The sequence below is a fragment of the Hevea brasiliensis genome, chromosome 3, assembly GCF_030052815.1.
Source record: "Hevea brasiliensis isolate MT/VB/25A 57/8 chromosome 3, ASM3005281v1, whole genome shotgun sequence".
NCBI lineage: Eukaryota > Viridiplantae > Streptophyta > Magnoliopsida > Malpighiales > Euphorbiaceae > Hevea > Hevea brasiliensis.
In genome coordinates, this window is record NC_079495.1 from 103,020,067 (window position 1) to 103,045,725 (window position 25,659).

At 25.0% G+C, this 25,659-nt stretch overlaps 2 protein-coding genes across 3 annotated transcripts; one reads left to right on the plus strand and one right to left on the minus strand.

The window, feature by feature from the left end:
- Nucleotides 1-10,683: 10,683 nt before the first annotated feature.
- Nucleotides 10,684-12,843, plus strand: LOC110641420 (bark storage protein A). Its single transcript, XM_021793121.2, has 6 exons — nucleotides 10,684-11,008; nucleotides 11,100-11,170; nucleotides 11,624-11,779; nucleotides 12,045-12,227; nucleotides 12,328-12,459; nucleotides 12,543-12,843. Exons 1-6 carry the CDS (start codon nucleotides 10,765-10,767, stop codon nucleotides 12,708-12,710), a joined length of 954 nt encoding a protein of 317 aa, XP_021648813.2. The 5' UTR covers nucleotides 10,684-10,764; the 3' UTR covers nucleotides 12,711-12,843.
- A 3,863-nt stretch (nucleotides 12,844-16,706) lies between these two features.
- Nucleotides 16,707-22,396, minus strand: LOC110641421 (uncharacterized). Of its 2 annotated transcripts, none has more exons than XM_021793122.2 (8): nucleotides 22,200-22,396; nucleotides 21,834-22,080; nucleotides 21,650-21,708; nucleotides 20,029-20,103; nucleotides 19,845-19,914; nucleotides 18,525-18,594; nucleotides 17,586-17,612; nucleotides 16,707-17,291 (listed from the first exon to the last, which is right to left on the minus strand). In XM_021793122.2, exons 2-8 carry the CDS (start codon nucleotides 22,041-22,043, stop codon nucleotides 17,242-17,244), a joined length of 561 nt encoding a protein of 186 aa, XP_021648814.2. In that variant the 5' UTR covers nucleotides 22,044-22,080; nucleotides 22,200-22,396; the 3' UTR covers nucleotides 16,707-17,241. The 2 variants fall into 2 exon arrangements, with proteins under 2 accessions (XP_021648814.2, XP_021648815.2); XM_021793123.2 differs by having other exon boundaries at nucleotides 20,029-20,088; nucleotides 22,200-22,390.
- Nucleotides 22,397-25,659: the final 3,263 nt, after the last annotated feature.

Here is a 25,659-nt window from a genome sequence, read left to right on the forward strand (position 1 = left end):
TTCTTATTATTAAAATTATTAGTAATAAATAAATCATTGCTAAAAATTATTAACAATAAATTTATATAAAATAGTTACTCATAAATATAATTACTAAATATAACTAATGACGAATTGATTTGTATTAGTGATAGATTTTTATTACTGACATATATTATTATTAATGATAAATACTTATATCTATCGTAATAGATATATTTTTATTAATATTTTTGTAAGTATATAAATTATGAATATTTTTATAAAATAAATTATTTAAATATACAAACTTATTTTCGATGACCAACGTCACTTCCCGGAGAACAGTGAGACTGATAGTGCGATAGATGCTTGGAAAGATGCTGAAAGGACCGATATTCAAGTGTTTTAAATTCACGGGTCCGGTCCAGGTCTCCCTCACGTTTGCTGTCCAAGCTTTGCTTTGTGGGTTGCCCGCCTTTGCTGGGGGAAGATTAAACTGGGCAATATAATCAATATTATATACATAAATATAAATAAAATATGTATTTGATATTTAAATAATTATATATCTTATATATATTAAATATATTTAATTTAAATATACTAAATATTTTCAAATAAATATTAAATTAAATAAAATCAAAATATTTATTATAAAATATATTTAAAAATATATAAATATATTATCTTATAAATATTTTTACTATATTTAATAAATATAAATATTTTAACTATTTAGATATAAAGTTTAAATCTAAGAGATTATTTTATAAGTTTTGTCAAATTTAAGGAATTAAATTGTGTTAAAGGCACCTTAATCATTTTATTGCAATAAATGATAATTTAATTGTAATTAACTCTAACAATAGGAAGTAATTTATTAGATTATTAAAATGTAGATAATTAAACAAGTGATTTTTAAAAATATAAGAATTAATATATAAATTTAATTAATCTACAGGAATTAAAATAGTGATTTATTCAATCAAGATAATATTATTTAGAAATTTAAAAATTTTAATTATTATATTAAATTAAAAATTAAAATGGAAAGGAATCCTGTGGTTGGATTTCTAATATCTTAAATTTTTGAATTGAGATCTCGGATGTAAGTTTAGAATCACCAATAGGTGAATTCACGAAAATCACCTACTTAAATTTAAATTTAATTAATAATTTAAAAATTTTAATTAAAATTTATCTTCAACTACTTAAATTTATCTCAAACTCAATTATTATTATTTAAAAAAAATTCAGAATCATTTGATTTTATATATTTTAATTAATAATCTACATAAAAAAATATTTTTTATTAATAATTTATATTTTAAAATCTTAATAATTTTATAAAATATTTAAATTCTATTTATTTAAAATATAATATATAAAAATTTATAAATATTATTATAAAAATATATTTTATATTTAATTAGTTATTTATATAAATAGATTCAGGAAATAGATATCTAATATATAAAATTTAAACCCATTAAAAATATTATGTCTCAAATTTAAATCCATTTCAAATTCAATTATATACTATCCAACCATATTATGTTAAAATTTAATCAAATTAAATATTCATAAATATTTTACTCGTTATCTTCCCTAGATAGATGTATTAAGATGGCATTTTTCACACTGCTGTATTTTAGGCTTTGGGCTTTAATATTTTTAAATAAAATAAAGGAGTAATGATTTATATCGCATAATGGGGTTACTATATAGAATATAATTACCCTACTAGCATGAGTAGAAACCAACAACAAATTTATGAAAACGTTGGAACATGAAGCCAAAAAGAAGAAAGGGTAAATTATAATTAACTTTTTGAGACTTAACAAAACCTGCAAATCAATCTTTTGTATATATAAGTTTAATAACTATTTAATTTTATATTTTATTTTTATTAATAAATTAGTTCTCAAAATTTACTAATTATAGGAGTTAATTTTTTAATAAAAATAAAATATAAGAACCAAATTATTAACAAAAATAAAACTTAAAGGCTAAAATTTTATCAAAATTATACTAAGAATTAATCAATGAGTTTTATTAAATCTCGAAGATTTTTTTATAATTTATCCAAAAAAATTAACAAATGAACTATAATGGCACAACCCCTCCTCCCCCTCCCTTTCCCCTCCCTCTCCCTCTCTCTCTCTCTCTCTCTCTCTCTCTATATATATATATATATATACATATACATATACACACACAAAGGTGGTAAGTCCATTAAGGACAAAAAATAAAAAATGCTATTCCTTCTTTCTTAAAGTCCTTAATGCAATGCAGTTCAGGGGGAGACCCTCCGTCTACCCTTTTTGTTAGATAGTTTTGTTAGCTTTTAGTTAGTTTTTGTCCTCATAGTCTTAGTACCCCTCTTTTAGATGGGCTTTTGGTGAGTTTCTGTGAGATGCTTGCATATTGTAGTCGGCTTCCTTGATGTATGTTGTGAAGCTTTTCAGAGCATGATTGGCAGGTAGTTTCATAGGTGAGCATTGTATTAGTCACCTTTGTCTAGGTCTTACCCGATTCGTTGACTATGGCTAAGTCCCTGTTTATCTTTTGGTGTTGTTATATCTCCCCCTTTTCTCCATTTGGGTTTCAAAGTATGAGCAGGGAAGATCTCTAGGTTGAGTGCGAGTTCAAGCTCTCCCTCTAAAGTTGATATTTCTTCTTGCATATTACTTCTTCAAGCTACCTTGCTGTTTCTCCTTTGAAGGCCACTAAAGTGTTACTGATAGAAGAAGTGGTAGCAACTGTGATTGATGAAGGCGGAAGGTTATTGATGAAGAAGGCATCCGACTCAACCTGTTTAATATAGGGATCCCAAGTTTTTTGGGATTTAAGTCTTTTCTGAACTTCTATTGGAGTTATTGTAGTTATGTTTGCCCTAATATAATTAATTTTTATTATTTTTAAGCTTAAGATTAATTGAATTAATTTTTTAAAATTAATTTGATTAATTTTATTTTATTAATTTGATTAATTAATAGCTTAATATAGTGATTAAATAAACGTCCAAAGAGGTCAGCTGCCATGTCACGGCAATAGTAAGGTAAAATTGTGGAATATTTAAAAGTATATGGTATAATTGGTAAGTTTTAAAGTATAAGGTATAATTGAAAATTTTTGAAAGTACAAGATTTGTTTGGTAATTTTTCCTAAATTATTAATTATAAATATATTTTATATAGATTATTCAGAAAAATATATAAATTTAAATGAATTTTAGTATTTAATATACTAATTGGATTTAAATATGATGATTTTAACATGCACTTTTTACATTCTCATTCCTAGCATATATAATCTAAACACAAAAAATATTTTTCCTTAAATATTTACAGTAAAAATTATATATAATTAACAAAATTATATACAACAATAATAACAATTAAGTCTCTCAAACTAGTTAAAATTGGCAATTTCTCTTAAAATTATATACAATTAAAGTTGACTATATGAATTCTTTCTCGTCATTCATTTATCTTTGAAATCAACTCCGAATCAATATTTAAAATCCTTTTTCTTCATTCATTATAATTTTGTGTAAATTGAAATGGATTATGAGTAATTTTAGGAGTAATTTAACTAATTTGAGAGACTTAATTTCTTTTATTGTTGTATATACTTAATCATCCTATCTGAATCTAATTAGTATCTTAAATATCTGAATCCTTTTAAATTTATATATTTTATTTAGTTAATAATCTAATAAAATATGTTTATAATTAATAAATTGGGAGAAACTATCAAAAAAAATCTCGTACTTTCAAATTTTTTTAATTTTACCCAAATACTTCAAAAATTATTAATTAAACCCTATAGTTGTGAATGTTGCAAAATTCTATCATACTGGCGTAACTTGGCATCTGATGTAATATCTAACGTGGCATCTCTATTAATCACTTAACGGAAACAATATGATAGAATTATGCAACATTTGAAAGTATGTGGTTTAATTGATAATTTTTAAAGTATAAAATAGAATTAAAAAAATTTTGAAAGTGTAAATTTTTTTTGATAATTTTCCTTAAATTATAATCACAAATAAATTTATATAATAATACATATTAAAAAAAATTCCCCCTCCCTTAGTTTCTTTAATTATTGATTAGAAAACTCTTTGTTTAACTGAAAATAATTTGATTGTTGGATTATTTCATATTTCTGCTTATCAACATATATATTGCCTAGATTATTCTCGGAAAATTCTAGCACAATTTCATGCTTGCTTTTACCCAAATTTCAGTGGTGCTAACGATGTGTTTACGAATTGCTCAGAATCGGTTATTCTTGTATAAAATTGAGTTGGCTTTACATTTTTGCATCCCGCTGATCACTAAACGGTCTATTTATTTTGGTCAATTAGATATTCTAAACTTTGTATTTGGTTGATATTATTGATATAACGATTATTGAAAAATTGTTATTTTAAATATTAATTAAATATAATTAAAAGTTTATTTTAAATTATATTTAATATATTTTTATTGTAAGAATTTTAATTTTATAAAATTAAATTATTTATAGGGGTATGTGGTACGTTAAATCACCATAAAAATCTTTTTGCATAGATATTTTATATTTTGAACTAAAGCTAAAAGACTTTTTTTCTCTTCGCTATTATGTGATGGTGACCGAATGAAATTGAAAGATGTGAAGGCGAGACATGTATATAAATTATTAGTAAAACATATTTATATGAGTAGTCACGGACTCAGAATTTTAATTTAGTGATTTAATTAAAATATATAATTTATTAATAAATTATTTATATAAAAATTAATTGAAGAGATTGATTAATTAATAATGATAATAATAAAAATAAACACTTTAAATATTTTTTAAAAAAGTTAATTTGTTAAAAATTAAATAGAATTATTATTAATTTAAAAATATAATGAATGATTGATATCGTGAATTGCTAAAATTAAAATATATTGATGGCCTAATGTTAAAAAATTTATCCAATTTATCTCAAATTCATTTCTTTAAAAAAAAAAAAGCAAATTCAGTTAAAATTTTATATTAAATAAAATAAAAAAATTATGAAAAATAAATTTAGTTAAATTATAGATTAAATAAAATAAAAAAATTATGAAAAGAAATTTAGTTAATTTATAGATTAAATAAAATAAATAACATGGTTCTTCTAATATTATAAAAGATTTTTTTTTCTAACTTGAGTATGAAGACATTTTAGAAAGAGAACAAAATCAAAATAGTAACGAGATTACAAGAAAGCTACTAATGTTTTAAATTGATGAAAAAATATGAGAGAATTATGTTACACTTTTCTTTAATAATATTATCTAATAATTTAAATTTTAAACAATAGAATTCGGTAATTATAGATGAAGAATATAAGGTCAAAATATAATCATGATTTAGATTTTTTTTAATACAAGAATTTGTATTTTATTGTATATTTTTTTAATAAAAAATTTAGAGTTTTTTTCCATATAAAATTACTATTAAACTCACTTTAAACTTTTAAAACCCTCAAACTTTCATACTCATCAAAATTTAATATAAGAATTGAATTTTTTTTTAAATTACTATTAAATCCTTAAAAAATTTAAAAATTTCAAGAGGGCCTTGCCCCCCATGCGTGTATGCATATGAGTCTCATTATAATATTTATATCGTTTTTATTTGCAATATTTCTCTATTACGTTATTTTTCATAATAAAAAAGTGTAAGCATATATATACATTTTCATAGTGTATATATATAAAAAAATATGTATTTATCATGTCTTAATACCTTTAATTTAGAAAATTGATAAAAGATCGCAAGTGTATTATATATAAATAAATTGTGCATACAGAAAAAAAATATAATGCACAATAAAAATTAAAAAAAATCATGATAAGGTGAAAATAGCATTGCATAATAAAAATGGAAAATGATAATAATATTTATTTTAAATTCGTTTGAATTCATTAATTTTTATATTTTTTTTATTTGAATGCCTATTTCTGAAAGAACTGATAAAATATGTTTTATACTAAAATTGAGGATCTATTTTATATCATTTAAATTTTGTTATTAAAATATATCTAAATAATAATTTTTACATAAATATTAAATAAATCCAACAATAAATTCAATAACTAAAATTGAAAAAAAAAAGCATAATTAAAAGTTAAAAACAACAAAAAAAAGCATATTTCTATGAACAAAAATACTCTTATAATACAATAACTTGATATTAAAAAAAAAAAAAAGTAAAAACCACAAAAAAAGGGTGGTGTGGTAGTAATAATTATGCCAATCTTAAAATTGAAGTGTAAGAGTTTGAATTATATAAGAAGTGTTTAACTTTGTTTAACTCATTGAAGAAAAAAAAAAAGAAAAGATATTACTTATCGGCTTATAAATTTTTTTATTACTTAATCTCTTAAATTGAATCAATTGATAATGGGCTAATATTTTTATTAAAAAAATATAATTTTTAAAATTGAAATGTTAATATAACTATTTTAGTTTAATCTTTCAAATTCGATGAGTTGAGTGAATGGATGGATATTTTTATATAGAAAGATTAAATTATTTTAAAAAAAGTCATTACACTAAAATTATTTTATTGAGATTAAATATTTTGACTCAAAAAATTATTTATTTGTCTCTATATATTTTGAGAGACAAATAATTATTTGTTCCATTTATCACTGTCTCTAAATGTAATTAAAAATAGATACGGAGATAAATATATATTTGACATTGATTTAACATTAAGAGACAAATATAATTATCTATATTAATAACTTATATAGATGAAAAAAAAAAGTCTTCCTTTTTATTTCAACAAACTACATCATTTACCCCATAATCTATTTTTAAAGGCAAATTAAATTGACTTTAATTATTGATACAAACAATTTTTAAATTTATTGTATAATCAAATAAATTTATCTCTAAATAGTATTTTCTAAAAATAAATTATCTTCTTCGTTATATATTAATTTCTTTATATTATTAATTATTAATATAAATACATTTATTTATCTTTAATAATATAATATTTATTTACTATTACAATTCAAATAAAATTTACCTAAATTACTAAAAATAATAAATATTATTTAAAATAATATATAAATATAATTTTAAAAAATAAATTATAACTACCCCACTTTTTGCTTGTAACACCAAGGGAGGAGGATTGTCTTTTATAAGAAAACTATCACCTCTCAAGTTCTTAAAAAAATAAAGTGGGACATCATTTTTTTTTTTTACAAATTATTATTTTTTAATTTATATTTTAAAATTTTCAATTTGTCATATAAATATTTTAATAATACATTATATTATATAATCAAATTTTATTATATTTATAATAGTACTTATATGTTTTTAAGTACAAATTTAATTAAAAATAATAATTAAAAATATATTAATATATCTATAATTAATAAATTTAAATCATCAAAATATTTGTGGTTTAATGATTAAAGTGTTTTATCAAAATTTTGAGTTTTTTTATTAAGAAATTAATAACACTTGTTAGCCCAATGATTAATAACACTATATTGATTAAAAGTTTAAATTATATAGATTAAAAGAAAAATATAGTTTCTTTGTTTAAATTTTTACAAAATATAATATAATATAAGTATACATGTGTAAGTGTTTACATGTTTAATTTTTAGAAATCACTTTTTATATTTAACCATATACAACCTATACATACTTAACATATATATATATGTATATTAGTTATTAAAAATTTGTAATATAGAAAAGAAAATTTTTTAGTGAGAAATTAAAAAAAATACCTTAAAACTTATTATATTAAAAAAAGTTAATTTTAATAAATTATAAACAAATAATGTGACATTTATAGACTAATAAGTTTTTGTCTAAAAAAATAAGTCATTAAAAATAAATAATATAATATTTAGAAATTAATAAAATTTTACCTAAAATAATAGTTATTAGTAACAAATATTTTATATGTCTCAAAATATGTGTCTCTAAAAGATAATATTATAATAATAAATATGAAATAATGTTGGGATTATGATTAAACTTAAAATATTCTAAACAAATTTAAAAATAAAATCTGAAAAAATGGTGTTTAAGAGTAAAGTGGAGTACATGGTGGAGTCATGAGGAATAGGGACATTGCTGCATTGGGTTAGTATTCCAATGGTACACTCCAAATTCTTAATATATATATATATATATATATATATATATATATATATATCTTTAAATTATTATTTATAAGTTTTAGTTTTTGGCTATTATTTAATGAAAATTGTGAAAATATCAAAATATAAATATATAATTAGATTTTAATTACATATGCGACTCAATTTTTTTTTTTACTTAAAATTTTGATTTGGGCTTATAATGTAACTCACTGTTTTCTATTACCTAGAATTTAATCAATTTCGCGAAGAGTCAAATTTCCGTTCATTCAGATATTTACTCTTATCTTTATTAAACATAATAATTGTTTTTACTATTTTTTATAATTCATCTCATAACATCTTCTCTTTTAATTACGACGTGAAATAAAGAATAATTTAATTAATTACGAAGAATATTATTATAATTTAAGTGATTTTGTTAATTTCTTAATTACTGTATAAAAACCTCAAACAATAAACAAAAGTGAATGAAAATAATATTTATTTTATAAGTAAAAAATTAATAAATTAAATTTTGAAAATAAAAAAAATATTTTTTGTATGTTATAAGTCCATGTTTATTATTTTTAATTTAATGCAGTGAAAATTCTGATTAATAAATAAGTTATTTGAAAAAAAAATGTTAAATGTTATTTATGAGAAAAGATAAAAAAAAAAGTAAAATAAATGTGATAGGTGTTTAGTTTATTATATTGATCAACTATCCTTAAAACAATTTTGACTAAAAAGTCTATTTAAAACAAAAAAATATTTTAAAAGAAAAAGAGTGTTTTACTGTTACTGGGACCAAAATTCATGCTTCCATTTTACTATACTATATTTGTTATTGTCTTTTTTTTTAAGTTATTTTATATAATAAGATGTATTAATTATTTTTTTTAATTTTATTTTTATCTCTGTTAAGTACAATAATTATTTATACTATTTTTTACAACTCATTTTATCATTTTCCTTTTTTTTTAATTACTATATGAAATAAAAAATAATTTAATTAATTTATTAAAAGATTTATTATAATTTAAATAATTTAATTATTTTTTAATCATTGTAAAAAATTTTAAACGATAAATAAAAATGAGCAAAAATAATATATTATAATTGTATTAGGTAAAAAAGACAAAATAAAATGAAAATAATAACATATAACTGAACATTTGAAGTAAATTTGGTATTATCTTTACAATAAAGAAATTTTACTTTTTATTTGAGTTCATATTACATGTACCCTTAAAATATCTTTTGTGGACTAAAACATCAACAATAAAATTAATTTATTTTTTTATATTTTATGATAAATAATATATTATCATTCCATTGCTATAATTGCACGATAATTTAAGATAATAGCTGCTAATGAGTGATGGGAGATACATCTCAAACACAATCTAATTAAAATGGCTAATTGATAATCTTCCGCCCGTACTGAAATTCAGCCAAAATAAATAAATAAATAATTGGTTAACTGACCTTGAAAGATAACCCCAGCCTTTATTCCACTGCCTTTACTATCATGAATTAGACTCGACCACTGATACACCCAAATTCCCCATCACGCTTTCATCTACTTTAATTTTAATCACAATAATTACCTGTAGATGTTGTGACATGCTGACTAGACTCGCCATCAGACTGGTTTCGGTTCAAACTAGCTCAGAATCGCCCATTCTGATTCATTTAAAAAGGTGAATTGGAATTGAAATTGTGTTTTGATTCAGATTTCGGTTCGATTAAGGTCTAAATTGAACAATCCAGAATTTTTTTCAGATTTTTTTAAATTTTTAAATAAAAAAGACAATTCAATCGGAACTGTACTGTTTAATTCTAATTCAATTTCTGTTCAATTCATCTAAAGTTTGAGTCAAAATTTAATATTTTATTCTCTAATAGAATTACAAAAATTGATATTTATATTATTTAGTATAATTAAAAAAACTCTCTCCCTCTCTTTTCATATTTTTTTAATTTATTTAAAAATTAAAAATTCATGTAAAAATATCAATAATAACAATACTCATCATTTTAGCACATGTTATTAGATGAGAGAGAGAGAGATAGAGAGGAATATTTTTTAGAGAGAGAAAGTTTAGTGGAGGTATATATATATATTATTGAATTTTAAGAGAGAGAGAGGAATATTTTTAATTTTAAATAAATAAAAAATTATCTGTTTCATAAATAAATTTTATAAATACTGAAAAAATAAGTGGAGAGAGATAGAAGTTTTTTTTTATTATACTAAATAATATAAATATTTATTTTTAACAATTGTCTTAAGCAATAATACATTAATTTTGATCAAAGTAAATTAAAATTAGTCAACTTATTGTAAATAAAATAAACTTATAGAATTATCTATAATTGATAAAGATCAAAAAATTCTAAATTTTTTAAATGGTTAAATTTACTCTACATTAATAATAATATATAAAATAATAATATTATATAAAATAATAATATTTTTAAGTCTATTTTAAGTGAAATTTCAAAAACAACCTCGCATATCAAGCGGTGGATATCTATATTTTCCTATATAAAGCCACCTGACTTAACACTCTAAGCATCACATTGTTCTTAATTTACTCTCTATTTTTCTCTCTTGTTCACTTGTCTCTTACACCTATAGGGAAAAACAATGGCCGTGGCAGGATCACGACGAATGATGTGGCCGGTTGAAATGGCAGTGGTAGTGATCGGGCTGCTGGCTATGGCATCGCCCACCATGCAACTTAGCATGAAAAACCCTCTGCAAGGGGCTGTCCAGAAGATCAATGACTTAAAACCACCAGTTTATGCGATCATTGTGACTACCACTTCCTCTGAGCAGGCATTTAATGAGTCTGGCATCTTCAATTCTACTTCATCTGTTGCATACAAAGGTAACTTGTGCGTGAAACTATTCTTCTTATAAAACCTTTCTAATTTCCTCCTATAATTTACTATATAACGTGATTTTTGTTTATTACTCAGGAAGAACATTCTTGCTTGGAACAATTTATGGACGTAGATTTGTCTTCGTTAATAGTCCAGCTAATCCATCGGTATGATTTCAAAGGATTATTCAGTGCATTCGATACACAACTATTTTCATTAACAATTATATGAAATTTATTTTTTCTAATTTTCATGAGTAGGAAAATATATATCCTTAAATTTACTATGATTTCATATTATATTTTAAAAATGATCGATAGTAATCACTTTATAGTAATTTTAATTTATGAATAAGAATATAATTATAAAATTTCATAAATTAAATAATAAAATATAAAAAAGTAAATAAAATTATGTATATATTGAATTTTTATAACAAAAGAAAGTAATTTATTAAAGTGTATAATGAGACTATATCTAAAAAATTTATCAAATTTTTGTATTTATATGTTATGAAGTACGTAATACATGTATTCTTATGTTATTATGATTCGTTTCTTTTTTTTTTTTTTGCAATATTTTTCTTTAATTAATTGACATGCTAATGGCTATATATTTAGATTAACGTGGCCATAACAGTGGAAATCATGGCTGCCAAATTTAATCTTCTTGGAATCATCTATTTTGGGAGTGCTGGAGCCCTTAATGATTGGTTGAGCGTCGGTCAAGTTGCTGTACCCAGCGCAGTTGGCTCCACAGGACTTTGGAAATGGCTGGTATTTTCTAAAATCAGGATTTTTCTTGCTTAAATGGGTAAATTATGAATTTAAGATATAAAATATATAGTAATACATATTTATTAAATATATGAATCTCATATATCTTTATTTTGGTACATGATGAATTGGATTTAGACTAGAATTTCCTTTAAAATCAAGTTTTCTTGCTTCTTTTTTTCAAATATTAAAATCTAAATATATAAACCTCCTGTGTTATTATGAGCAGTAGCTCTATATTTATTTACTTTATTTATGTGTGTAGCCATACAATGCATCAAAGGAAGGTCTGCTCAAGTTCGCAGAATTTAATGAACCAGAGGAAGGAGAAAATTTGCTCGGAAGTGTACTGTATGAAAAATCAAAGGTGTACGTAAATGGGACATTCAAAGAAAGTATTTGGATTGAAGTTACTCCAGAATGGCAACAGATTGCAGATAAGATTGAGGTTTGTAACTAATAATAATTCAGTAGGAATTAAGCTCAGCAAATAAATTAATTGTATCTTAGATTAGAATTTGCAACATAACAATCCATAATATACACAGATCGACTTTGTTTTTACTGGACTGAGGATCTCCAGTGCAGATACATACGTGAGCAATGAAGCATACAGAGACTTCCTTTACAAAACTTTTGAGACCTCAGTTGTGGATACATCGAGCATTGCTGTGGCATTGGTTAGTCAAAATTAAATAATTAAGAATTGAGTTAATTAATTAATTAATTATTTACATTAATTGTTTGTGTGATTAATTTGCAGGGAGCTCATACAAACGAACTGCCATTTATTTTGTTCAATGGAGTTTCAAATTACGCTGATGGAGGTGAAAGCAACAGTGATTTGGCCAACACATGTGCAGTGAAAGTATTGGAATGCTTCATTCATCTTCTACTTGGAAGGCCTTCTCCTGCTTCTTATGATGATTGAGTGAAATCAATTTATCTTGTTATCGTGGCTAGCAACCAACGCACGCGCTAAATAAGCTTGCCAATATTTACGTACTCGTTTGGATTTTGTAATGGCCTGCTGCCATAAATAATAATTATATTGATTAATTAAATATTATATGTTATGAAGTAATTAAAAAAAAAAAAAATCTATCCTTAACTAAAAAGGTGAATTTAATTCAACTGAAAGCTAGCCATGATATTTATCATTTCACTACATACCAAAATAATTAAATAATCAAATATTAAATATCTTTTCTCTTATATATATATATATATATATATATATATAATTGAAGTAATTAGACCTAATAAAGTGAAACTAAAAATTTATCTCAAGAGTTAACCATTTTTAGATGACAATTAACATAAAAAATAAAACCACAAAACTATATACGGACCAATACCTTTGGTTAATTATATTTATTATTGATCTTCCTAATTTCCACATTCTTAATTTGTAATTTATATATATCAGAAATTTTGAGATTGATGACCATAAATTTCACCGCGTCCATAATTCATTATCGATATATAGTTTTTTTTTATAAATAATTTTTCTAATATTAAAAAATTTAAAGACAGAAAAAACTTAATATAACACATCAACTTAAAATTCAGTTAATTGGCTCTCTTACATAACCTATTAAACTTAATATAGCATATCTTGATAAGTATCTGCCATATTTTGAAAAGATTTATAAGTTTTTCTTTGCCAAATGATTAAAAAAAAATCACAAGTGCACCAGTCACTCAAGTAATACAAAAAAGATATCATTCCCTAGAATATTTGTGTTATAGATTGAATTTTTGATGTAGAAATCTACTAATCTAAACTAAATTTGGACTAATAATCAATTAAATGGAAAGATTGGAAATTAAAGGGTATAATTGTAAATTCAATAAAGCATTTGCTTGAATATAAAATTTTCACTAAAATTATAAGAAATAGATTGAATTAAATGAAATATGGTAGAAATAAAAGTGCAAGTAATTAAAATCGATTAACAATCAACAATGGTAAAAGGCGACTCCAGAGTTATAGGGTTCATATTTAAGCTATTTTGGAATTTTGATAGGTTAGCCAAACGTGTGAAAATTATAGGTTTCAAGAAGATTAATTATTAAATCCTTTGAAAACTCTTTCGAGTGAGACAAATAGTGTCTTAATTAACTTAATCCTACTTTTGTGGAGTTAAAATTAACCAAAACCTATTAGGTTCTCTAATCAATTTATTAATCCTCTTAATCCTAATTTATTTTTATATCTAAGTTAATTAAGTTCAATTTCTTGATTATATCCTGCACTAAGCATGCCATTAGGCACACAAAAAATAGATAAAACCTCATAAATTCCATAAAATCTGGACTAATCAAATGAAATCTATAAAATATCTTAAATATTACATATTCAACTCCAAAATTTTAAAAGAACTACTTACTACTTATGTTTAATACAAATGCTCTAGCAAAAGAAGAAAAAAAATGATGAAAAGAAAACTAAAACTAAAGAAACCTGATGAAAGAAACATAGAAAATGATGGAGATGAAGAAGAATCGAAGTTTCAGATGAAAAATAATGAGATTGACGGCTCCTTTTTCTCCTCCTTCTAAATCTTTTTTCTTACAGCAAAAATGAGGTAATAATGCTTTTATATGCTCTGAAATTAACCCTAAAATAGACTAAAAATGGTGTGTGGTGAGGTCATACACGTGTGACAGAATTTTACTTCTTTAGCCAATTAATGAGAAAGCACATGACCAAAATTGTGCCCATGTAGCGTCTTATGCAGAGTCAGGATTGAAGAAAATAAGTAGAAATAGGTTTGCGTGGCCATGCAAGATCTTGCGATATTTTGGTAAATTTCAGAGAATTTTCCGTGAAGGTCCATAAGTAAGTGCATAGGCTATGCATATTTTGACAAGCTTGAGAGAGTTTCCAGTCAGCTGCATAGGCTATTGTATAACCTATGCAGGTTTCGGCTGGTTTGAGTTCATCCTCCATGAAGGTGCATAGGCTATGCAAGAAGCTATGTATATTTCGGCAGACTTACAATATTTCTCTAGTCTCTTGCAGCCTATGCACTAGGCTATGCAATTTTCGGCAACTTAAGAATTTTTTCTATTTTTTGGATACATGCTGCATAGGCTATGTAGCTCCTTATATAACTTTCGATAGCCTTAAAAAGTCTTCAATTTTAGACTTCATTTTTGGCATTTTTGGTTCAGGAATTTACTTCTCATTTGTACAATTACCATTTTAGTCCTTTAAACACACCTTTTATCTACAAAGCAAAAGTAAAATTACAAAAATTATGAAAAATTAACTAAATAACTAATAAAATTAACTAAAAATGATTAATAAATGGATAAAATAACTATGAAATCAAACCTAAATGACTATATGAAATGCATATATCAAATACCCCCATACTCAAATATTTGCTTGTCCTAAAGCAAACCTTAAAATTTAATGCAATTTTAGGGTGCCTTATCCATGGAGTTATAAAAATTACCTACTAGAGCAACCTAACTCATCTTTGGCCATACCAACAATCTGTATACTCATCTTTCAATATGCAAAGAATTTAATGCTTACCCAAACTTTCACCGCTTAGCCTCAAGTCAATTAATTATTCAAAAGTTCCAGAACCAACAAATCAAAAGAGAAAGTCATGCTCAAAAAGAACTCCAGAGCAATCAATAGCCAAAGTGTCTCTATAAAGAATGATGAAATTTTATGAATGAATGAATAAATTTCCAATATCATTGGCAAACTTCCTACTTCTATCCACACTAAAGTAGCAAGTACAATAAAGAGATCAAATGTCTTTTTAGGGATATAATAGGGCTATGGGGTTTAGAATAAGGCTAACAAGAAAAAGATAGTTGGGATTCAAAGCATGAGAATAATAATGTTTGATCCTTGAAGAAATTGGGTACACTCTTTTTTTTTTTTTTCTGGATAATAAATATATAATAAAAAGAAAAAAGAAACACTCTAAAAATAATAAAATAATTAAGTGCTAGCACATTTTGCAAAATACACAAAATTATGAGATTACTTTAATGCTTTAAATTTGTATTTTGTACTTTCTTTTTATGATTATCTCTAAAAATACTACCCCAAACTCATTTTCTTTAATAATTAGGTGGATTTTCTTCTATTCGATTAACAAAAATAACAAGCATATATATATATATATATATATATATACTAGCACTTTTACAAAATAATAAGTATTTCTTTTCTTTTTTAATAATATATATATTTTTATATTTATTTTTACTTATTTTTTATCTTTTTTTTAAAGTATACTACATTTTATAAATAATTATTCTTATGAAAAGGGCAAGAGTATTTTGTCTCATTGGCTAGATAATGACAAGGATTTTCAAGAAAAATGAGTGTAATACAGGCTAAAGAGTGTTTACAAAAGATAATTTTAATAAAAGGAGAGTCAAAAGTTTAAAATAAGGGAGTTTTAATCAAAGAATTTATTTTTCAAGTACAAGCTAGTTGTACGCGTTATTTTGAATTATATTTCTTACAATTATAAAATTTTAAAAAAAATTTAAATGTTAAAAAATATAAAATAAGTTCAATTTGACTAAAAAGTAATCATGATTTGGCTAATTTGTCCAAATTTACATTTTATGTCAAAAATTTTTAATTAAAACTCCACGGAGTCTAGCAAAACAAAATAAAATTTGAATTATTATGTTCATACAATTTGAAGTTTACTAATCAAATTAAAATTAATCATAAATTCATTTTTCATGTATGAGATTAAGCCATTAACATGTTAGTGGAAAACAATGACTCCATTTTGGTACAAATTGAAAATTAAAAAAAAAAATCTCCCAATATTATCAAAAACAAGTCTGTAACCTTATGATTATGAGGCCTAAACCAGTGAGCCAATCTAAGTAAGAAATGCAGGGAAAATCAATTTTGAAAATTTGAAAGCTGCAATCCCCAAGTTAACGCTTACCATCTTGTGGCTTTACATTAACATATGTTAAAGAATAGTTGTAATTGTAAATCTGCCTAAATCAACATACAGGGCACTTTCAACACAACACAACTAAAAAATTGGGTAGTTAAATTTTCTTGATAACCTTAAAAAAAAAAAAAAAAAAAAAAAATCAGACTGGCCGTTGCATGGTTCTGAATCCTAAAGACAACATCCCTGGTGTTGGTGCATCCCATGAAAATGAAAATGTGCCTCTACTGTTGTAACTAGACAAACAAAAAATTATCACTTGCAGTCTATAGCACAACTCAATCGTGAAGGAGCCATTAGAGAATTTTTGCCATCATCAGAAATAATAGTTTCAAATTTGATAGAATGATAAAAAGATTGCTGGCTAAGGCTTTTGCATAGACTAGATTTTTCTCACTTTTATAAGACCAGTTTTCCTTTCATGAGTGTGGAACTTGCACTGCCAATCTCCAGAAAACTCGCCACATCTTGGGTTAAAGGTCATTCAATTTAATGGAGAAGCCTCTACAAAAGCTTCAGTCCACCTGTCACATCATCAACCACCTCAACAGGTCCTGCACATATCAATGGAAAAACAATGTGGAGATAAAAATGTAAATCTCAAAACCTTCATTTTTGTTGTTTTTATTATCTCCACTTTTGCCACATGATAAAAGATACTCAGCACACACTGAACTGAACAGTGCATGCATAAAAACGTTCTATTTAGTTTGCAAATCATTTGAGAAGTTACATTTTGTTATTTTTGTAAAAACTGAAGCATACAGTTTTTTCATGGAACTAAGGGATTTTTTACAATCAGATCAGACAGCTCACAAGGTACACGCTGCTAGAATAGAGAAACTTACCAAGAATAGCCATCACTGTTCTTGAATCTGAAACAAAAGCAGAAAAATAAAAATAAATTTTACCATGCTTGTTGAAGAAAAGAATGTCAACATAAGCCAAAGTCAACAGTAAGCTTGTCAAGAATTAGAGTGTTGTAAATGTGCATTTGAAAAAGGTTGACTTGTCCATGACCCCAAAAAACAAATTGAACTGGGAGAGAGCCTGTGCTTTAAGCAACCTTGCTTATCCTACTAATTCTTGCATTTCCATATATTAGAGCTCAACCTCAGCTTTGCAAAGTAATTAATCCTCTGATTTGCGAACTAATTAATTTGAATTTGAAAGTTTAGAATCATATTTCATCTTTTTGTTTATTTGCTTTCATACTTCCAATATATTAAGAAAACAGAGAAGGAATGTTATGTGTTATTAGAGGCTCAAGCACATTAATTATAAACTATAACCATTCTCTGAGCTAGACAAAATCTTTAAACTGCAAATATACCCAATGGAAGAAATTTTATCATGACCTCTGCAACTAAAACAGGTTGTCTGTTTGAGGTTTGAGAGACTTCACTGGTTTCTACCTTCTACTTCCTAGCTCCTAATTCCTTAGGTCCATTTTGGGTTGCTGTAATGCTGCCATAATGCTTCTTAGCATGCTCCTTCAAAGCATTAACAGCAGTCCTTTGTTGATTTCCTTTTGAGGAGCTAACTTTTACTTTACTTCCCATACTCCACAATTTGCCAAATATGGCACAGACAGTTTCAATTCTTCTACCAAACTCGTCAACAAGCTATGTTTCCTAAAAACACATAAAAATGACTCCTGAGCAACTTCAAGTCCAAATGGACACTTCATTACACAATGAAACTATAATTTATGTTGTCTACACAAAAATTAATCATCTAGCAAAACCAAGCCAATCTCAATGAAGGGAATCATCTCTGTGACTCACTTGGTGCAATCTGTGTTCTCCCAGCATCAATGGTTACATGAGTTGGCAATTTAAGTGATTTTGCCCTCTCCTGCCAAACAGGATAAATAAGTTAGGTAAACAAAACCATATAAATGAAACTAATTAAGAATCTATAACAAAAGTTAAGGGTAGAATACAAAAATTGCCATCAAAGGACAAAGTAAAAACATAGGCCTAGAAAATACTTTTAAGGTCATTATAACAGCCAATTAAGTTCCAAAACTAAAAAGAGGCTTTACAAATTTGGCCAACAATGCAAAAATTACCCGTCAACAAACATTCAAAACTTCAACAACATGCTCCTTATGAGTTTGTAGATAAAAATAACAAGATTATAAATGTTTTAAAGCAAGAGAGGAAATAATGTAAAACAAGCTGAACAAAACAGAGAAAAAAACAAAATAATCCTGGTGACAGCAATAAACAAGGCAAAGAACAAAGTCACATCTATTAATGTTTCTTCAATTACCATTAGCTTAGCTAAGTGGAAAGCCATAGCAATACATAAATATCAAGAGAGTCACAGTTGACAGTATCTAAATTTAGGTTTCAATGATTTACTGTTTTCTAAATAACATTTTGGAGACCAACATTACATATTCTGATAGGGTCAAGACTCAAGAAGGGCCAAAAACCTTTCAAGGTTTATTCTAGAAGACCTAAAGAACAAGGAAAGGAAAAGGAATCTTGCTTGATGATGTGCAATTGGAATGGGCTGCTGTAAGGAACAAAAGGGAGAAGGACATGTGACCAAAGGTGGTTATAACAGAGGAATCATCTCCAGAATACAAGGAAAGTGAGCAGAATGAAGGAGCATCTTTTGGCTATCTAGAATTGTGAGGGCAGAATTATTTCTCAGTCATTTATCTTTCTTTTTCTCTTCTTGTTGCTGTAGAGACTGGATTGCTATTTTGAATTTAATATTTGTTCTGTAAAAAGTTTGCCGAAATTAATACAATCAAACCTGTTTCTCTTAGTTTCTTGTCTCACTTATTTATTTTTCATACTCCTTACTCTATCATATTCTCATTAATTTGGGTATCCACTTAGGCTGATGCTCTTACATAAAAATCACAAAAATAGTTAGCGGAAATTGTAAAAATCCCTTTTTAGCACTGCAATTCTCCTTCACCTCCCAATCACCAACCAAAAACCAAGAAAAAAATAAATTAAAAATGAAAAGTGTTCACAAATTGTAGCACTGAAAAGAGTGTAATGGCCATATTAACTACTACAACAGCACAAGAATTTTAGGACGGCATTAATTATGACATCACAAGAATGCTAAGACATACTGACTTGCAAAATAAGCATATCCTCCTCGCTTTCAATTTTCACAACCACCTTTGGCTGCGCACACATCTCCCACCTGCATTTTTATCAAAAGCTTTAGAATTGGAAGAGGAAGAAGCAGTAGGAAATAACATACCCACCCCCCTACCCAGGTTCAAACTAATTTAATTTGAATAAGCGTGTAGATTACCTGTTTAACGCTTTAGGTGCCCGATGAAGGAGCTTCTTATATAGGCCCAAAGTTGCATGGCTGGCCAAGGCAAAGCTTTTTCATGAATTAGAATAAGGTCCAGTTGAATAGCAAGAAAAGAGAACAGAAGAAAAGTAGCATATTAATCAGCCAAGGATCATTAACGTCAATGTATCCTTGAAGAGGAGAACTAACTCATGAAAGGAATAAAGAATCAGAAAATCATCACTTGATACAGCACAAACTGGCCTTTTCTTAAAGTGTTAGTTAAGTAATAATTAACAAAGATAAGAGCCCCTTTCTTAAAGTGTTAGATAAGTAACAAAAATAAGAGCCAGCAGTTGTTCAAACAATAAAATCCACAAAAGCCTGCTCAACTAACAAAAGAAACAAGGAAAAGGAATAACATTTGTGGTAAGAAAAAAATTTCCCATGGTGAACCTGTAAATGCTTGTGTAATACTGTGTATTGTTTATTGCATTGAGCTATATAAAAATAGGGTTACAAGATAAGGAAGATGAGGTTTGTTCAGCCTATCTCAGCTGAAGCTTAGAGATAATGATATACATTATTGTTACACAGGATAATCCCCATTAGAACCCTCCAACCCCAAGCAAAAAGTCAGTCTTGCCTTCAGCTGATCAATAAAACTAAGACATGGATTTTAATGTCAATAGTTGACAACTTCACCAGATTTATTAGCCCTAGATCCATTAATGTTGAAATTAACATCCAATAGGCTGTTAAAAGAGGGGATCCCCAAGAAGGATGGGCTACAACAGATTTGTAATCCCTATGATGCAACAAGACAGCCCAAAACTATCATTAGATCATTCTATGTTCAAATTAACATCCAATAGGCTGTAAAAAGAGGGGATCCCCAAGGGGGGATGGAGTAAAACAGATTTGTAATTCCTATAGTGCAAGAAGACAGCCAAAAACTATCATTAGATCCATTCTATGTTCAAATTAACATCCAATAGGCCGTAAAAAGAGCGGACCCCCAAGGAGAGGTGGGGTACAACAGATTTGTAACCTTCTCTGAATTATCACATATAAACCACATGGTACATGGCTCAATGCCATTATTCATCAGATTATATGCCAATAACACAAGCATATTCCATTATTTGCCATCTCTAAAAGAATCAGCTACACCCAGTTTCCCAAAAAATATATTAGTCTTCAAAGTTTAGTGAGGTATTTAAAGATCTCATTCCCTTCAAATTTACATGCAGAAAGAAGACAATCAGTAGTTGATCTAAGAAAGAAACATAGCATCAGTAAGCCAGAAAATCGGTCATCAAAGGATTTCTAATAATCATATAATCTCTCTCTATCAAACACCCAATAATAGAGATGCTATTGATCAAATCATATACAAACAAGCTTTTTTTACAGTATGTTTGCACCAATCTTTAAAACTGCTTTACTAATAGATCCCCATAAATTAACAACAATAAAGGGCAGCTCTCAGTGATTTCTTTGTAGTGGAGAAGGCAGACAAAACAAATGCTCAAGAAAAGAACCCTCAAAAAGAAGCTGTTGTTGGGAAGTCTTTGTTCCAACTTGCAATTTGAGGGAACTTTGTTTATATAAATTGAAAAACGAGCTAGGCTACCTGCATTGGGCGGCGATTTTTCCTTTCCCCATCTTAAGATCATTTCTGACAACCAAAACCTGTAAAAATTGACAAACAAATATAGAAGAGCAACTAGAAAAGAATAGATCTTCGAACTTCACATTACATTCAGAAAGCAAGCAGAGAGAGAGAGAGAGAGAGAGAGAGAGAGAGAGAGATTTACCATTTTGAAATCATCAAGAATATCAGCGAGCTTCTCAACGTCAAAGGGTTCTTTGGACTTATTTTTCTTGCTTCCACTACCAAAGAGAGTGTCATCTTTAGCTACTTTGGCTCGAAGAAAGATGAAAGCAGGACGGCGAGAACCAATACAGTAACCCAAAGCAAGGCAGCCTGCCCCAACTAATATGGCGCTAAGCCACCTCAAATCCATCAATTCAATTCAAACCCAGATAAGATTCAGTGATTTCCTACAGTATAAACGGTGCCCAAAATACCCAGATCGTTACAGGCATGTTATTGATTTATCAACAACTTTAGGAACCATAACAATTTAAAACTCTAGCAGAAAAATTTTGCAAGTACTTACAGATGTGACAGCGAAAGGAGAAATAACTACTTAAAAATAGAATTAGTAGAAGATGATCGAGATGGGTTCTCCTTCAACTTGAAGAGAGGAAACCTAGCAGAAATTATTGGCGGAAAAAGCAGACCTTTCGTCTCATTCATTCCCTTTCTCTTCCTAAGAACCCTTGCTGCGAAGTGGAGCTACAACTCAATTCCAATGGGAAAAATAAAATCCTGTCTTGGGATTTAAAAAAATGAAAAATGGGAAAAGAAGTTAGTCCTTGCAAATGGGAAAAGAAGAAAAATAAAATCCTGTCTTGGGATTTAAAAAAATGAAAAATTAAATCAGAATTTGTTGAAAAAAATAAAAATAGATTAATAAAATTGATGAAATTTTTTTAAATAATATATTTAATTTTTATATTTTAATGATATTAATTATTTAATTTTTATATTTTAAATAATATATTATTTAATTTTTATATTTTATTTCATTAAATTATTTATTTTCTTCGTCATTTTTTAGTTAGTTAATACTAATCAAATTAATATTTAATTTTTTTATATTTTAATAAAATTAATTAGTTAATCTTTATATTTAGAGAAAATATATTTATTAATCATGTAATTTAACTCTATTAATATTTAATTTTATAATTATTTTTTATACCTAAACTACTTTAATCATTTTCTTCAATATTTCTCTTTTATCTTCCCTTGTGTTCTTTCTCTCAATGTTTTTTTTCTTTTACAATCACATTCTTCTCCCTTCATTCTCTTTTTATTTTCATCTATCGATAAAAATGATACAAATTATTTATATAACAAAATTAATTAATTTTCTTAAACTTATAGGTAATTAAAGAAAATTATTTCATAATAGATAACATACAAAAATGATATTTAAGAAATTAAAAATTTAGAATATATATATATATATATATATATATATATATATATATATATATATATATATATATATATATATATATATATTCAGATTTAATCTTCATAAAGTAAAATTTTTATTTTTATTTAATAATATATTTTTTAAAATATATGAACTAACTAATTAATTTTATTAAAATAGAAGAATTAAATAGTAGTATTTTTTATAATATAGGGATCAATTAATTAATTTTTTTAAGATAGAGAAATTAAATCGTAATTTAAATAATATGAATAATAAAAAAATTAATGAAGAGTAAATTATTCAACGAAATAAAATATAGATACTAAATAATAATTATCTCTAAAATAGATTAAATTACTCATGTTATATATATAATTGAAGAATTAAAAATAATATTCAAATAAAATAACATTTTTTGTCGAAAAATAAAATAACAATTAGTCGCACATTAAATGATTTATTTGCTAAAATAAAATAAAATAAAATAAAATAAATTTTGATATTTAATTTTTATTTTTATAAATTTATGTCATTTTCATCATCTAAAGTAAATTTAATTTATTTATTACTTTTATTATTATAACTATAAAAAATAAAGAGGCATACAATAAGAAAAAGATAAAATAATTTAAATGCTATAGCTATAATAATAAAACAAAATAAAATCTGTTATAATAAATTTATGTGCCAAAAAAAATCTAATGATAAAATATAAGATATATGTCATTTTCATTATCATAACTAAATTTATTAATGTAATTTTTTTTATTCTTTCTAAGTTTATTATAATAATTACTAAAAATTTATTTTAAGAATATTTGCTTAATAATAATAATAATAATAATTAATTTATATTTTAAAAATTCTTTATAATAATTATTTTCATTTATTTAAAAAATCTTTAAAGGTATTATTCAAATTTTATTTATTGATAGCATATCATTAATTTTACTACAAGAAACTTGGCAAATAATTATATCTGATAAATAACAGCGATATATATTAATATTGAATCTTTAAAATTTAAATATATTATATAAACAATGACAAATATTAAGGAAATAAATGCTTATTAATAATTTTTATTACTAATTGCTTTATTATTAAATTTAAATTTGATATGTTAAATTAAATTTAAATTGTTAAAAAAAGAATAAATTCAGTCAATAAAAAGGTTAATTTATTCTTTATAAAAAGAAAAAAAAAACTAAAGATTGAATTATTATAATAGAATATTTATATTTTATTAATAAAAAAGAATAATGTTGTAATTTTTTTTTCTGTTTCTTAATTCTTTGGAATTTTTCTCTTCTGCTTATTTGAGGAATTTCCCTGAAGGAACCTTTCAAAATTCAACAATTTTATCAGAAACCATTTTCTTTGAAAAGTTGGTTTCAATAAATTAATTATTTTGATTAAAATATATTATTGTTATATTTGTGTTAGAAAAAAGTAAAAATAAAAATGAAATTAATAACCACAATGTCACAATTATAAATATATTTTATTTAAATAATAAATAATCAAATTATAGATATCTAACTATATCTAACTACATATTAATACAATAAAATTGATCATAAGTGATGTAAAATATAAATACTATTAAAAAATAATTAATAAATATATTATATTAATTAATTATTTAATAGACGTACTCTATAATAAAATTAAAATTATAAAAATTAATTATTTTTAAAAAATTAAATAGTTATATTTGTTCAAGGTTAAATAATTATAAAATTCAAACTTTTATTTTTATTTTAATTCGCGCCTTGCTGTCACCATTTTTAGTTTTATTCATTGTTCTTTGAGAAATATCACACATAGTCACACAATTTTATGAGAATTTTTATAAAAATTATTAAATTTTAATTTTTTTCATAAAATTCATTGAAATTTAATTTAATTTCATAAAAATTATTTTAATTAAAAATTAAAACTTTTTATATTAATATATTGACTTATTAACTATTTTATATAAAATTATATGAATTTTATGAAAATACTATAAAATTATAAATAATTGCGTGTAATAATTAATTTTATAAAAATATTTATAAAATTATGAATGATTGCATGTGATAATTATTTGTTCCTTTGTCTCTCTTTCCTTCCTATTCTTCCATTCAGTAGTTTCAAATTTCAATCAAAGCAAAAAATGAAAATTAGATGCTTAGTAGGATAACTTTCAGTTAAATCCAAACAAGCTGTATCAATATGGCAAATGAATTGAGATTCGAGTAGTGGCAGTGTTTTTGCTTTTCATTTAGGAACTTTCACGAACACTACAAATGCATGCGAAGACACCCAGAAGTTTATCATAGCCTCACACCATCATCGACCACAAGTTTATCATATCCGAGTGATCTTCGTAAGTAAACTTTGATTATTTAGATGTCATTTTCTTAATGGTGTTTATAGAGCAAACCCCAGTTATTAAGGATCTTTCAATGCGTCTATTAACCAAGTCCCTGAAATGAAACCCATAATTGATGGATTCTCAAAAACCCATACGATGATAAATAATTCTGACAGAACAACAGTATGCTTAAAATGCTAACATTTA

Bases quoted from the DNA above. Each gene is read 5' to 3' on its own strand.
- LOC110641421 (XM_021793122.2), bottom strand. From the start codon at position 22,043: ATGGATTTGAGGTGGCTTAGCGCCATATTAGTTGGGGCAGGCTGCCTT. The intron at 18,595-19,844 runs GTCAGTATGTCT...CCTGTTTGGCAG, and splicing joins AGGATATGCTTATTTTGCAA to GAGAGGGCAAAATCACTTAA. The intron at 17,613-18,524 runs GTGAGTCACAGA...CTTTTGTTTCAG, and splicing joins GAGAACACAGATTGCACCAA to ATTCAAGAACAGTGATGGCT.
- LOC110641420 (XM_021793121.2), top strand. From the start codon at position 10,765: ATGGCCGTGGCAGGATCACGACGAATGATGTGGCCGGTTGAAATGGCA. The intron at 11,171-11,623 runs GTATGATTTCAA...CTATATATTTAG, and splicing joins ATAGTCCAGCTAATCCATCG to ATTAACGTGGCCATAACAGT. The intron at 12,228-12,327 runs GTTTGTAACTAA...TAATATACACAG, and splicing joins AGATTGCAGATAAGATTGAG to ATCGACTTTGTTTTTACTGG.